The sequence below is a fragment of the Geotrypetes seraphini genome, chromosome 19 (assembly GCF_902459505.1).
Source record: "Geotrypetes seraphini chromosome 19, aGeoSer1.1, whole genome shotgun sequence".
Lineage (NCBI taxonomy): Eukaryota > Metazoa > Chordata > Amphibia > Gymnophiona > Dermophiidae > Geotrypetes > Geotrypetes seraphini.
This window is the reverse complement of record NC_047102.1, coordinates 18,545,902-18,561,464: the sequence shown is the minus strand read 5'-3', so window position 1 is coordinate 18,561,464 and position 15,563 is coordinate 18,545,902. Positions and strand designations below refer to the sequence as shown.

Here is a 15,563-nt window from a genome sequence, read left to right as displayed (position 1 = left end):
CTCTACTCCATATTAATAAACCATAAGGAAAAGTAACAAATATTCATTATTCATTATGATAACTTATTAATGTAATGTAATGTAATTTATTTCTTATATACCGCTAAACTCCGTTAGGATTCTAAGCGGTTTACAGAAAATAGACAATAGTGTGCATTAAAATTATAAGTAATATAGGTTTACAGAGAAATATACATTAAAGGATACAATAAAAATAAGATAAATAAATAAAGAATAGGTACTTAGAAATTCCCTTACTGTCCCAAAGGCTCACAATCTAACTGAAGTACCTGGAAAAATAACAATTAGTTGAGTAATAAAAGTAAGAAATAGAAATAGAAGAAAAAATAAGAAAATAAACATTCTAACAAGACTACATTGATCTAAGGACTTTGAAAGGTAAAAAAGAAGAGAGATAGGAATAGCTGCAGAATGGCCCCCACACATCCTTAAACTTAGTAAAATTTCCTTTTTGCACTGCTAGTAATCTTTCCATTTTATACAAATGGCATACTGAGTTCCACCAGAAACTATAATTCAATCTAGTACAATCCTTTCAATTATACGTTATCTGTTGGATAGCAACCCCCGTAAGGATCATCAGAAGTTTGTTGTTAGCAGAAGATATTTGACATTTAGACCTCATAGACATTCCAAACAACACCGTATCATATGACAGTGCTACATAATTTTCCATCACACAATTAACTTGGTCCCAAATTGAAAATAAATTTTTTTCACCTTGCAGGCGTTCGGCCAGAGGGGCCTCTTTATTCACCTCAGCCATTGAGTTTAATTTGGCTGAGGCAGTTTCCCCATTGATGTCCTGTCCATTAACCGGTTTTAAAAAGTGCGGCAGGTGTCAACAGCCAATATCACTTACAGACCCCCACTCTTGGAGTTTACCGTGTTGACTCCTGTATGCGGCGTCGTTATCTTCAAAAACGATCCATCAAGAGCCGCAAACCTCAGCAAGAGAAGTTATTCGTTACCACCATGGACATCGAAGGTGTCGACATCGACACCAGTATCAGAGGACATCGCTCTTTCTGGTAAGCCAGTTAAGAAGCCACCAGCTTCCCCAACGGCGTCGCAGGTCACTAAAGTATCGAGTCCCTTGATGCTGACCAAGCGAAGGCCTTTATTGCGGCTTGCCTGACCTACATCGAGGGGTGCATCCTTGTCACGGTCACCCCCTCTGAGGTGAGCCAAAGCACAAGTGGTACTAGCAGCTAAGCCACAGGTACCAGTGCTTTCTTTTTGAAAGAAGCTTGATGCGTTCTTCCGTCTAGAGATCGGGGATATGTTTCGCCTCATGACCCCGGCATCAACTCCTTTAGTACCGGCCTGGCCTGAGAATACAGCAATGAGGTCTTGTGGTACCAACACTGGCTGTCCAGTGCATCATTCTAATTCCACGCTTCACCATTGATCATCTCACCATTCCTGTTCTCCATCGAGGCATCATCGATTATCTTCTTCTCCTCAACGCTCTCTATAGCCCAAACCAGTGTTTGATTCTGATTTACAATCTGACTCAGATGTAGCTTTATCTGACTCTTCTACTGAAGGTTATGACACTCCCTCGGAACACTCTGCACAGAGGTCTCCTTCTAGAGCGAAATCAACTACTGAAAGACTTTCTTTCACTAGATTTATTTATCAACTAGGCAAGAACATGTCCATCAAACTTGAAGCTGATTCTCCTTTAGTGCTGAATTTTTAGAGACCTTGGACTATGATCAGCTTCCTAAAGAGCTTCTTAGATTGCCATTGCATGGTATACTTAAACTCTTCATAAGGATTGGGAGACTCCTTTAACCATTGCTGTAGCTCCCAGAAAATTGGATTCTTTATATAAGATAATGTCTTATCCAGGGTTTGATAAACCCCAGCTTCAACACAAATCCTTGGTAGTTGAGTCAACCTTAAAAGTCTACTCCATCTAAGGTGTATGCCTCGGTGCCACTGGGACGAGAAGGATGCACTATGGATAAATTTGGGCATTGTCTCTACCAGAATTCTATGTTGGGGAATAGAATTTTCAATTACAATTTCTATTTCTCTTGTTATATGAAACATCTCAAGAAATTTCCTGCTTTTGAGAGATATATTCCTTCTCAACACCTGAAGGATTTTCAGCATCTTGTTCACATCCTTACCCAGCTATGAAAGTATATGGTCAGATCTGCTTATGATGCTTTTGAATTGACTTCCATCGATATCAGTAGCAATGAGACATTTAGCCTGGCTCAGAGTTGCAGATATGGACATCAACCTTCAAGACAGATTGGCTAATAATCCCTGCTTGGGAGATTAGCTCAGGGACTCTATTGAAAATGCCACTCAAAAGCTCACTGATCACGAGAAGCATTGGGAGGCTTTAGTTAAAACCAAACCTAAACCATCCACTAAGAAATCTTTTAAACCTTCTTCTTACCAAAGGTGCTTTTCAACAAAACCATCTGCTCCTCCTAGACTGCAACAGAAAAAAACGCCTTCAGAAATCTCAAATGACTGCACCTCAAAAGCCACTCAGTCTTTTTGACGGGCTTCTAGAGAGCATAGTCACTATTCTTCTGTTCCAGTCTCTGCCTCAGCCAATCGCAGGTCGACTCAAACTCTTTTATCACCGTTGGAAGTTGGTAACCTCCGACCTCTGTGTTCTAAACTTCATTCAGGAGGGATGCTCTCTTCATTTTGTCATCCCTCTGGATCATCTTCCAAGAGAGTCTGCTTTCAAACCTCAGCAGACGTCCCTTCTCCAAGAGCTGGACTCTCTTCTCCTCAATGCCATAGAGAGAGTTCCATCTACTCAAAAGAACTGAGGATTTTACTCTCAATATTTTCTCAACAAGTTTCTAGGAAAGGAAAAGTTTTGAATGCTGTTCCTGGCAACTTTATATCCCATATTAGATCGCAACAACTCTGGATCGCAAAGAGGCCTACACACATTCCAGTGCATCCAGCCTCCAGGAGATTCCTCAGATTTTAGGTGGCCCACCTCCATTATCAATACAAAGTCCTCCCTTTCAGTCTTGTATCTTCTCCCAGAGTGTTCACCAAGTGCTTGGTTGTAGTAGCAGCAGCCTTACGTTCTCAGGGTCTCCAAAAATTTCCCTACCTGGACAACTGGCTCATCAAGGATCCTTCCTCGCAGGGGGGTGGCCTTAGCGACTCAGCAAATCATCCTCTTCCTTCAACAGTTGAGCTTCAAAATCAAATTTTCCTAAATCCCAACTTCAGCCCTCACAGAAGTTACAATTTATAGGAGCTCTCCTCAGCACCATTCAGCTCAGGGCGTTTCTTCCTCGACAATGTCAAGACATGTTGCTTCAACTTAGTCAGCAGATTTCTCATCTTCAATCCATCTCAGCCAGACATATGATGGTCCTTCTGGGTCACATGGTTTCCACGGTCCACTTTACTCCCTTTGCGAGGCTTCATCTCAGGATGTCCCAATGGTCTCTGGCATCTCAGTGGTCTCAGGCTCTCGATCCACTCTCGCAGCACATTACAGTCACATCATCACTTTGACAGTCTGCAGTGGTGGATGAACTTTTCCAATCTTTTCAGAGGGTTGTTCCACACTTCGCCTCATCAGAAAGTTTTGACCATAGACTCTAAAACGTATGCTTGGGGAGCTCATCTGGACAGGCTTCATTCTCAGGGCCACTGGCTTTTCAGCATCTTCTAACTGGTCATGTCCCTCTAGTCCGCATGACCAATCAAGTGGCAATGTGTATTATATAAACAAGCAAAGCGGAACAGGTTCTCTCCTTCTTTATCGGCAGGCTCAAAAGATTTGAAAATGGGCAATTGCTCGCAACATCTTTCTAAAAGCAATCTACATTCAGGGAGAGCAGAATTCTTCAGCCTCATGAGTGGACAATCAACTCTACAGTTCTCCGTCACATCTTCGCTCAGTGGGTAGACCTGTTTGTGTCCCCTCACAACAACAAGTTGCCCCAGTTCTACTCCAGGCAGTACTCTCCTCATCTGCTAGAAGCGGATGCTTTTCTACTGGACTGAACACACAAGTTTCTTTATGCGTTTTCTCCCATTCTTCTCATAACTCAAGATGCTTGTCAAGCTCAAACACGAGTCTGCCACCATGATTCTTATAGCTCCTCGGTGGCCCCAGACAACCTTGGTTCTCCTTTCTACTTCAACTCAATATCAAAGAACCAATGCCGCTCCAAATTTTTCCCTCTCTTCTCATGTGGAGTCACGGATCTCTTCTGCATCCCAGTCTTCAATCTTTACACTTAACAGCTTGGTATCTCTCGGGCTGACTTCAGCTGATCTTCGCCTTTCTCAGCTTGTCAGACTTATTTTAGAAGCTTCTAGAAAACAGTCTACGCAGCAGTGTTATCAGCAGAAATGGACACTGTTTTCCACCTGGTGTTCTCTTCATCAGCAGAATGCTGAATCTACTGTACATCCGTTTCTTCAGTCTTAGATTACTTTCTACACCTATCCAATTCTGGTCTCAAGTTCACTTCAATTAGAGTGCATCTCAATGCTATCAATGTTTTCACCGGCCAATTGACGGGAAACCTCTCACTGCTCACCCTTTGGTGTCTATATTCATTAAAGAACTTTTCCATGTCAAACCACTTAAACCACCACCGGTGGTTTGGGATCTAAATGTAGTATTGGCTTTCAAACTAATGTCTACTGCTCATCTGAAATACCTCACCTGGAAAGTGGTTTTTCTCATCTCTCTTACTTCAGCTCGAAGAGTCAGTGAGCTTCAAGCATTGGTGGCGGACCCACCATTCACAGTGTACTATCATGACAAGATTGTGCTTCGCACTCATCCAGAGTTCCTTCCTAAAGTCGTCACTGAATCTCATCTGAATCAATCGAATGTGCTTCCAGTATTTTTTCCAAAACCTCGCTCTGATCCTGGAGAAGTAGCTCTTCATACTCTGGATTACAAGCGTGTCTTAGCTTTTTACTTGCATAGAACTCAGCCGCATCGGACATCTCCTCAATTTTTTATCTCTTTTGATCCTAACAGGTTGGAATATCCTGCATCCAAGTGCACTATTTCCAGTTGGTTGGCGGCTTGTATCTCATTCTGTTATGCTCAGGCTGGGCTGCAACTGGGGAGTCGTGTCACAGCCCATAAAGTGTGAGCTACGGCAGCTTCGGTTGCTTTTCTCTGCTCTACCCCAGTTGATGAGATCTGTAAAGCTGCTACTTGGTCCTCAGTTCATACCTTCACATCACATTACTGTATGGAATTTTATTCCAGACGGGATGGTCACTTCGGCCAAGCAGTTTTACATAATTTATTTTCCTAATGGCCAACACTCCCTCCATCCTATTCGACTTAGCTAGGGAGTCCCACATGTGAGAATATGCTGCCTGCTTGTCCTAGGATAAAACACAGTTACTTACCATAACAAGTGTTGTCTGTGGACAGCAGGCAGATATTCTCGCAACCCTCCCAACTCCCCTGGTTGGCTTCTTAGCTGGCTTACCAAACTGAGGAGCTGCGCGCCTATGTCGGGCGGGAAGGCGCATACGTGGTGCAGGTGGATCACAAACTTTCTTAAGTTCTTAAATTGGCGATACACTTTTAAAGCCGTCCGTACTGGGACTGCATGGCTGACATCATCCACATTTGAGAATATCTGCCTGCTGTCCCCGGATAACACCTGTTACGGTAAGTGTGCTTTCTGTGAAGGTGTAAATGTTTAGTGCCCTGAGCAGAAATGTATATTTGTTGGACACCTACACATCTCTCACAACCCTTATAGAAAAGATTTGTTTTTGGTTGGGTGGTTTTTTGTTGTTTTTTTCAGTTTAATAAATTTGTTTGGTTTTTATTTAGTTGTCTTGTTGGGCTGAAGTAATATCACTTCTGTCACCCTTTTAACTTCCTTAATTCACATTTCATTCATCACATTTCACCCTCTCCTTGGATTTTGAAATCCTGTGTGGAGAATCAATGAAGGAGAAATTTCATTAGATTCTACCATATTTGCCCTAACTCTCCCCCTTGCACCCCTTCAATGTTTTGATCTCTCCTCATCTCCACATTTGTTGCTGAAACATTTCTTGATTTCCACTCCAACTTCTCAGTCCGGCTGTAAGTTCTTTAGCACAAAGAATGTGTGTGTTGTCTAGTTTCCATTTTGTTGAATTGTTTTTTTCTTTGTGTACATTTTTACAGTGCTGTGTAAATCCAAGTTAATTAAATTGACATAGTGCAGTACTCATTTCACTTTTCCTCAGAAAACATTTAAAAAGTAGGTATGATTAGGACATTATTCAGTTAGAAATTGTTTTCAAACCTATTGGTTGAGGCATTTTAAATGGGGATGGGATCTGTGAAGTGGAGGAGTAACCTAGTGGTTAATGCAAGGACCTAAGAACCTGGATTCAGATCCCACTGCAGCTCCTTGTGACTCTGGGCAAGTCACTTAACACTCCATTGCCCCAGGAACAAAATGAGTACCTGTATATAATATGTAAAAACAGAAAGACGGTTATATCAAATTTCATCCTCTTTCTTACCCTACTTAGCTAGTGACCACTGGAAGAAATTCATGAGTTCTCCAGGAAATGAGCAAGTACTTCGTAGGGTGTAAGCTTACTTTATAGCCTCTAACAAGTCCTTCTCATTTAGAACTGGGCAGTGATGAAGATGACATTGATGAAGACGAACAAGAGTACCTTGAGATTTTGGCAAAACAAGCCGGAGAAGATGGGGACGATCAAGACTGGGAAGAAGATGATGCTGAAGACACACCTCTGGAGGGTTACTCTACAGTTATTGATGACGAAGACAACCTTGTGGATGAATATCAGATATTTAAAGTTCTCTTTCAAAGTAAACAAAACAGGATGTATTATGGATATCAGTATATATTTGCTTCAAAATTGCCTTTTATTAGAAAAGTTTTCTATTATATTGTCTTCATTAAAAATAAAACAAGGAGCACTTGAGAAAAGCAGTAATGCTTCAGTATATTTGAACATACAGTATATGTATGTGTTCTAGAGAACAATACTTGCATGTAATATCCAGTTTGCTGTGATAAATTCAATATGAGATGGGCTGCAGTGAATGGGGAGCCCTTTCTGTTTTCTTTTTGCTGCTCTAGATTTGAGTATGTTGCAAAGGTTTAGTTCTCAATCATTGTATAATGTTGTTAATGATGTAACACTTAACAAGATGATGAGCTCTATGAAGACTTAAAAGGCAGCAATTCAAGCTGGGGCATATCCACATAATGAAAACGATTCCATTAAATCTAATCTAATCTAATCCTTAGGTTTCTATACCATTAAAGCCAAGTATTTTTCAAGTTATCCTCTTTTCTGCAAAAGTGAGATTGCCTTTTTGTTGCTCTACCAGGTCAGACCAAGGGTCCATCTAGCCCAGTATCCTGTTTCCATGCTATTTAACCCCAGCTTTTACTCAAGGAATATCAAATTAGAAAACCAGGATGAGGATGCATTTAATAAGAATGTGTAGTAATGCTTGCTGTTCTGTTTCATTAGATCTTCAAAATCGGGATCCAGCCTGGTACCAAGCTCTGACACGTGGTCTGAATGAAGAGCAAGGAAAACAGTTACAGGACATAGCAACCCTAGCAGATCAGAGACGAGCAGCTCATGGTATGTTAGGGTTTAATAGTTTTGAACCAGTACTTGTACAATTTTGAAATTATTTGCTATGTCCATCATAAGAACAAGTTAGATTCCCCATAGTAATAGAAGAGGGGAATGGAGTAATTGCAAACTCTTTCCTCAAGCACAATTGCGCTAATTAAATTAATTTCAGGGAACTGAAAATCAAAACTCACTCTCATGGTGCAGCCTCCAGTATTACTCCCTGAACTGCTGCTTCCTTGATTATAAAGAGATGGGAGGAGTGGCAAGTGAACCATATTAGGCCTTTGTCTAGATAGCTCTGAGTGACCACTTGTACTGAAAAGGCAAACTCTTGCGGAGTAGGAGGAAGAGGTAGGTAGGACTTTCTGGGTCCTATGATTCCTTCCTGTGGTGGTCTCTTCCTGTCACACAGACACACACAGAGTTCTCATCGGTATGCCACTATCACTTTTTCTCTGTATGGTCTTTCGTAGTGCCTGCTGTTCTTTCTCACCACTTCTGCTAATTCCTCATTGACCTGTGTCTGTCCTCCAGTCCCTTACTTTTCTGTCTCCCCACTCTTCTTTGTGTCACTTCCATCCCTTGCAGTGCTATGGATGCTGACTAGCCTGTATCAGTGCCACTTTTTTTTTTAAATAGGGCTTTGTTGTGTGCTGTATTAGCAGTGACTGGAATGGCTGGATAAAGCCTGCAAGAGAGAGACTGGGGGTTGGGAGAATTCAGAGAGCACAGAATAGGTTTGGGGTTATCCAGAAGGCAGTGGAGGGCAAGAAACAGAGAGCAGAGGGGGATGGAAGTGACAAAAATAAGCTCCAAGTCTGAAAGTTTAGTTTATTGAGATTTTCTATACATCCTTTGTAAATGCCTTTATTGTATTTGTGAATTTCAATGGAAATGTAAGCAAATAAGAAAAGTAGGAAAGATGCAAAATCACTAGTTGGTATCATTCAGTTTTAGTAGAAGTGGGAACAGTTGGAACTTTGAGAGGGGGGGTGGGGAAGGTAGTGGGAGAGAAGGGGATGAAAAAGTGCTGCTGCTTCCATCTATTTTTACACACCTTTTTTATGACTACTTCCCAGTCCTGCTAGAAAAAAGGCACTGTACATTTTTGCTTGCTTGCTTGTTTATTGGGATTTATTAGCAACTTTCATGAAGAGATTACCCAAGGTGGTGTACAGCCTGGCCCAAAAGATACAATTTTATTAACAGCATAATATAGCCATAAATACAATCAATGAGGTGAACTTGGAGATGGCAAATTGAATCCTAGTAATAGACTAACATGATAACATCAGAAATAATGAGCACCCAGTACCAGACACAGAAAAACGCACTCCCCATTCATACCCCCCCCAATCAAAGAAGTAAAAAGAACAAAACTACACGACGGCCTCCTAGCCACTCAAGCCGCAAGACTGGACAACCAGATCTCCAACCTTCTGATGACCACCCCAGACTATAGGACATTCAGAAAAGAAATAAAAACCACACTTTTCAAGAAATTCCTGAAACAGCAATAACAACACGACCTCTAAATGCTCTTAAGATCTACAACTTACCTCTCTAGCTAATCATTGTAATTCTGTCTTTTTTAAATTAACCTTTTGTAATCCGCCTTGAACCGCAAGGTAATGGCGGAATAGAAATCCCTAATGTAATGTAATGTAATGTAATGTTAAATATTTATAACAGATAAATATCAGCAAAATATGAATGTTACCATAATAGGCAGCATGGAAGAAAGTCATGAGAGAAATGATACTCATGATGTTGCTTAATGCAACTGAAACATCTAAATAAGCACACTTTGACATAAATATGATGCTCATGCGGTTGGTTGTATTTTACTAACAACTTAATAGGCAGCCGAGGAGGCAAGTGCAGTTGAGACATAAACAGATGGGTGGCTAAATTGAAGGCAGTTATATGTACAATAAGATTGGAGGACCTAGCAGTAAGCTAGTCCAGATGTGGAGTGAGTGCCACCTGTTTTAAAGGCTTTGAAGAAGAGCCAGGCTTGCTTCCTGAAGTAGAGGTAATCATGATTTCAGCATAGCCCCTCTGAGAGCGAGTTTGCATTTTAAATTGGTAGCTAGGAAGTGTGTGATGTGGCCATGCAACTTGCAGTTGTGCTACAGCTTTCTAAGAGTTGGTGCAGACTCCGGTTTGACCAACTCACAGGGTAGTCCTGTTGTGATATTATTGTAACATGGACTACTGTGGTCATTCATCCGTTCAATATTTGGGTCCCAAAATATCTGGTTTAGTGACAGTGTAATAAGTGTATGACTGTAATTTTTTTTTATTTTGCTTTATAATAATTCACAAGTATTAAAACTTGAACAGAAAAATAGATTTATTTATTTAAAAATGTATTACTCGCTATGTCCTACATCATAACCCTTTCTACCTGACATAGTCATCCATAAATCAAATGCTGCAAAATCAAAGACTTAAACAAAATGTCTCTGGAATAAAATAGTTTTCACCATCTTTCTAAATTGAAGCATTTCGTACATCAACTGGAAGAGCATTCCATAATATCGCTCAAGCATCAACTGACGAGAACTTAATAGCCTCACATTTTTCACAGCTGACACCTCCAGGCTCACTGTGTGCCCAGAACGTAAAGACCTAGCTGGTTGATTGTATATATGAAACAATGATCTAACAACCCATGGGCCATTGTCTTTGAGGGCCTTAAAGATCACACAGAGAATTTTAAATTCAATCCAGCTAGCAATGGGTAGCCAGTGGAGCTCATACAGGTGTAACATGTTCAAATTTAGAAACGCAAAGCAAAAAAAAGACTGTGGAACCCTATGTTACTGATGTAGGCTTTATTTGAAACTGTAAAGTTCATCCATATCTTTAGTCAATGAAGAGGACCCAACACAGTCTGTGTTTCAACCTTTAAAGTCTTCCTCATGGGTCTTATGGGTATGAAATGTGCATAATCATACGAGCTGTGGCATTCGGATCACACATTTAGATAAACCCAAATAAAGCGAATTGCAGTAATCAAAAGGAGGAGTCAGCATTAAGCACAGATCTGAAGTTCGTATCTGAGAGGTAATCTACGAAGTTTTAAAAAACACTTGATACAGTTGTTTTAAGTTGAGGTTTGAAGGATAAAATAGAGTCCAAAGCAACTCCCAAGTATTTACAGTGACTGGAGACTGGGATAACGATATCCAGGACTATTTCTGATGAAAATAACTTCTGAGGAAGTTAACCAGGAAATGAGTAAACCAACCTGGTCGTGCATGTGTAGACCGGAGGGCTAGGACTTCGATAGGAAGGCAGGACTTAAATGGGAATTCAGACAGGTCTTGACCTGTTTTTGGGCCACCGCGGGAGCGGACTGCTGGGCAGGATGGACCTGTGGTCTGACCCGACAGAGGCACTGCTTATGTTCTTAAAACATCATAAGATGTTTTTCAAGTCCAATACAAAGAATTTGTATTTTCAATCTTTACAAATAATTTCCAAGGTAAATATCAACAAAAGTATATAAGTAACATCTGTGATTGCAAATTTAAATGTTTGATGTCTAAGCTTTTTCCATTTTTATCTTTTAGAATCTAAAATGATTGAGAAGCACGGAGGATACAAATTCAGTGCACCAGTTGTGCCAACCTCATTTAATTTTGGAGGTCCTGCCCCAGGAATGAATTGAATTATCTCTTCCTTTCTTGCTACTGTGTGACTGATTGTAGTGAAGAGCTTGTGTTCCTCCCAGTAGTGGTTCCAGAACCGGTTCATGTCCCCTAAGTCACTCTAACCTATTTAGAACATTGAGATTGGACAGTACAGCCTGGTATGTGGGGAACTGATCATGCAACCTGGCACTGGGACAGCAAACAGAGGTTTTGTTTTGAAGATTAATAAGATCTGGACTTCCAAGCTTCAAAACTAACATCCCACGGAAAGCTGAAACCAAGAGGGGATGCCATGGAGGCAGTTTTTCTTTTTCCAAGGACAAAAGCATGGGCTGCAGGACTATCAAATATCTCGTGTACAGGGCAAATAAGAAAACCAACTTAATTATATTTCATTTGTAGCAGTGCATTAGCATTTTCTGGCCCTGTTCTCCCCAGTTAGGTGTCCATCCTTTTAATGTAAATAAGCTAAGGTAATCTGATGGCTTTACTTAACTTTCAATGTTTGTTATCAAAATGGATTGTTCATATGTAGATTTTTGGACACTTGACTGTAGCACGACAGGATAACTGAGAAGTCTGTAAATGTTCTAGCACTTTTATATTGTAACAAGCCTGCTAGCCTATGTACAAAATAGCAAACCGATTGCTGTTTATAAGCAAAAAAAACAAACAAACAGGGATTTAATGGGAGGAAATAATTTCAAGTTAATTTAAAATGAATTTGCAGTTTTGTACCTGGTGACTTAGTGGTGCAGTCACCTCTGGTTGTGACTTGAATTCGGTTATGTAAAAAAAAAAAAAGGCTTGGTGAATATTCCATTGCTGCTACAAATGGCAACACCCTCTGTGTCCTTTTTTTTTTTTCTTTTTTTTTTTTTTTTTTTCTTAAAGCTCTCGATGTACAAGTTTGGATACAAAAATGCATTGTACGCACTGAGATAAAACTTGCTTTCTTCTCTGAAGCATGTAAAGTTGGACATGAAGTTCTGCTCTTAAAGAGTTGATTGAAGTGTGTGGATGAAACATCTATATATGCAATCTATTAAAAAGATCGTAATTGGGCTAACTCAGACTCCTTTATGAGAGAAGTTGATTTCTTGAAGGTTTCACCATTCCCAGTGCCAGACTGGAGATTAGTCTGTATTAGGTCACTGCAACATCCTGTTCACAAATGCACATTTGATCTTTCAGTGCCCATCTTTTGTGAAGGACACATGGCACCTTCAGAGACCACACAGATCTCGCTATTTATAATCATCCTTAATGGGCAGCTCACATTGGGCTTGTCTTCTAAAGTGAGAGAGAACTATTAATGAATTTTCTTATTTCTTTCAAGGGTATCAGTCTTAAATATATGAAGGAATATGATTGGTATCGCATACATTTGATGATTTAAATATGGCTAATTTAAATTCATTTGGCAGCTGAAGCCAAGTTAATTCCCATTCCTGAGCAGTGCTTAGTGTTTAAATTGAGATAATGTTGTGCTGACCCCATTCAGTATCCTATGCTGTATTAATACTGCAGAAATGTTGGAAACTGATCTTGGTGAAGATGATTTTTAAAGGGGAGTATGGCCATGAGGAAAAAGGGTTCACCTATTAAGGGACTCAAGGCCACAGGAAGCAATAAAACCAACTGGTAAGCAAGCAGGAGGTAAGCTTACCGTTAAACTAGCCGAGCCAATGACTTCCCTCGTACAATAATAGATTGAGGTAAAACTATTTCTTCTCTACTGTATTTTTAATAGTAGGCTAGTGCTGCTAACAGGTGAGCTGCATTAGGCTCTGCCCTGTGGCATCTCCAGGTCCTCAAGTCTGCTTTCTACCTCACTGCAGTATTGAGAAGAGGAGCAGAGAGAGCAGGCAAGACTTGGGCTTTTCTCAAAACCCGATTACTTTATTTGAAGTTAAAAATACACTTAGGGCTCCTTTTACTAAGCTGCGATAGCGTTTTTAGCACACGCAGGATTTTAGCGCACGCTAAACTTGCACTACGTGGCTAGAACTAACGCCAGCTAAATGCGTGCTAAAACCGCTATTGCAGCTTAGTAAAAGGAGCCCTTAGTCTGTTCCAGAAGTATCCCACCAAAAACATGGAGAAATGTTTTCAGTTTCCATCTTCCCATCACTCCTACTGTAAAAATTATTTTGCAAAGAAGAGGCGGCTGTTTTAATTTGTATACATATAGTTCACTTGCTTTTATTACACTGGTTTTGTTTTGATTTGTGAATTACTTTAAGGTATGCACTAATTTATACAGTGAACATTTTACACTATATACCTATTAAGCACACAACTGTGCACTATATACAAATTTGGGAAATGTTGTATGCTCAGAATAAGGTGCCCCAGCAGAGTACAGGAAAGAGGAACTGGGATCCAGAGACATTTTGGCAGTTCAGTAGCTTGGATGTTCCTTGTACTTTGTGCTACTTGGAGCAGAAAGTCCTTTGCCATTTTATCTGGCCTACGTTGAAATGCCCCGAGCCAGCAATCTTTTGTGGTGATACCATTGATATGTAATTAAAGATAAATGGCAGTATGCAATGTTACAAAAAAAAAAAAAAAAAATTTTCTGTTATCTTTTAAATTGTTGAAATACCTATTTCTGAAAGAACAATTAAAAAAATGTGGGGGAATAAGCATATAATCTATTTTCTTGGAATTGTTTACTAGTAGGTCATTCTGCTGAGCATGGAATTGCTAATTATTAAATAAAAATGCAACCATACTTTTAAATCATTGTCTTTGGGCTCCTGTAATAAGATATGAAAATATGTATTCATAAGCTAGCATCCTGCTTTTTGCTACAAATAACCAGGGGTAGGAATGCGAATAGTTTTCCAAATGGCTAGATGATTTTGGCTATCCTGTGAATGCTGACTCCAGGACATCTTCATCACTTTCACCACAATACACTACTGTTGTTTTATATTTTTCTGGTTCCTCTGCTTAGCTGCAGTATTCTGTATTGGTTGAAGTCTCTGCAGACTAGCCTTTGAAAGGCCTAAATACATTGAGTTACATACAATAATCCAACATGACAAAATAATTGATTGAACCAATACTGAGAAATGTTGCTGATGAAAGAGTGCTCTCACTCTTCTTAGAACACGAAGACTGAAAAAACACATTTTTTTACAAGTGAACTTATTGTTCCTTGAATGTAAATGATGAATTGATGACAATACCCAATATTAGCAAGGAAAACTCAATTTTCAAAGATTCTCCTGAGTTTAAGATCACAGCTGAAGGAAGAAAGTCTAACTTTGGGCCAAGCCATAAAAGCTTAGTCTTGGCAGCATTTAATTTCATCTGGACTGAAGTTTGGCAATACAGTGGTTAAGAACATAAGAATTGCTGCTGCTGGGTCAGATCAGTGGTCTATCGTGCCCAGCAGTCCGCTCACGTGGCGGCACTTAGTTCAAAGACCAGTGCCCTGAGTCTAGCCTTACCTGCGTACGTTCTGATTCAGCAGGAACTTGTCTAACTTTGTCTTGAATCCCTGGAGGGTGTTTTCCCCTATAACAGCCTCCGGAAGAGCATTCCGGTTTTCTACCACTCTCTGGGTGAAGAAGAACTTCCTTACATTTGTACGGAATCTATCCCCTTTTAACTTTAGAGTGCCCTCTCGTTCTCTCTACCTTGGAGAGGGTGAACAAACTGTCTTTATCTACTAAGTCTATTCCCTTCATTATGTTGAATGTCCCCTCTGTCTCCTCTTTTCAAGGGAGAAGAGGTCTAGTTTCTCTAGTAGTCCAGTGGCCCATTTATTTGAGAGTGGGAACTGAGATTTTCATTGGACCAGAAGCACTGGGAGCTTCTATATAGAAAGATTAGGTTTTTACCTCCATCTTCTTGTAGATGTCTAGTAGTCCTGAACACTAGGGTTATGCATCTTAACCCATAAGTTGTTTGCAGAATGCTGTCAATCATCTTTCAACTCTGCCTCCTTCCTAGGGAGTTGCTCCTGCCCCCTCAGTTTGTATGAAAGAAATCAAGTAGCACTGTAATGGACAACATAACTGGAAGGAGGGAAAGAGGGAAAAAAAATCCCCAACACTACAATTTTGTTCTATAACCAGCACTATTATATAGAGCTCGTAGCTACTCGCATGTCCTGCTATTAAGTAGAGACTTGGACCAGACTACTTTCTTACATGTTTTTTTTTCTCTCAGCTTATCTGCGAGACAGAGAAGTCTCCAAGTCTAGACTGATCCTAAGGCAGAAGACAGGCAAAGAGCTTCAGGACTACTAGA

The 15,563-nt window shown here is 40.2% G+C and overlaps 1 protein-coding gene across 1 annotated transcript in view; it reads left to right on the top strand.

The window, feature by feature from the left end:
- The window catches only part of IPO7 (importin 7), a 106,665-nt gene extending 92,729 nt beyond the window's left edge, over nucleotides 1-13,936 (top strand). The window contains exons 23-25 of the mRNA XM_033927917.1: nucleotides 6,644-6,847; nucleotides 7,522-7,638; nucleotides 11,217-13,936. Coding sequence (XP_033783808.1) covers nucleotides 6,644-6,847; nucleotides 7,522-7,638; nucleotides 11,217-11,314 — 419 coding nt within the window. The 3' untranslated portion in view covers nucleotides 11,315-13,936. The remainder of the gene's footprint in view (nucleotides 1-6,643; nucleotides 6,848-7,521; nucleotides 7,639-11,216) is intronic.
- The last annotated feature ends 1,627 nt before the right edge of the window (nucleotides 13,937-15,563 follow it).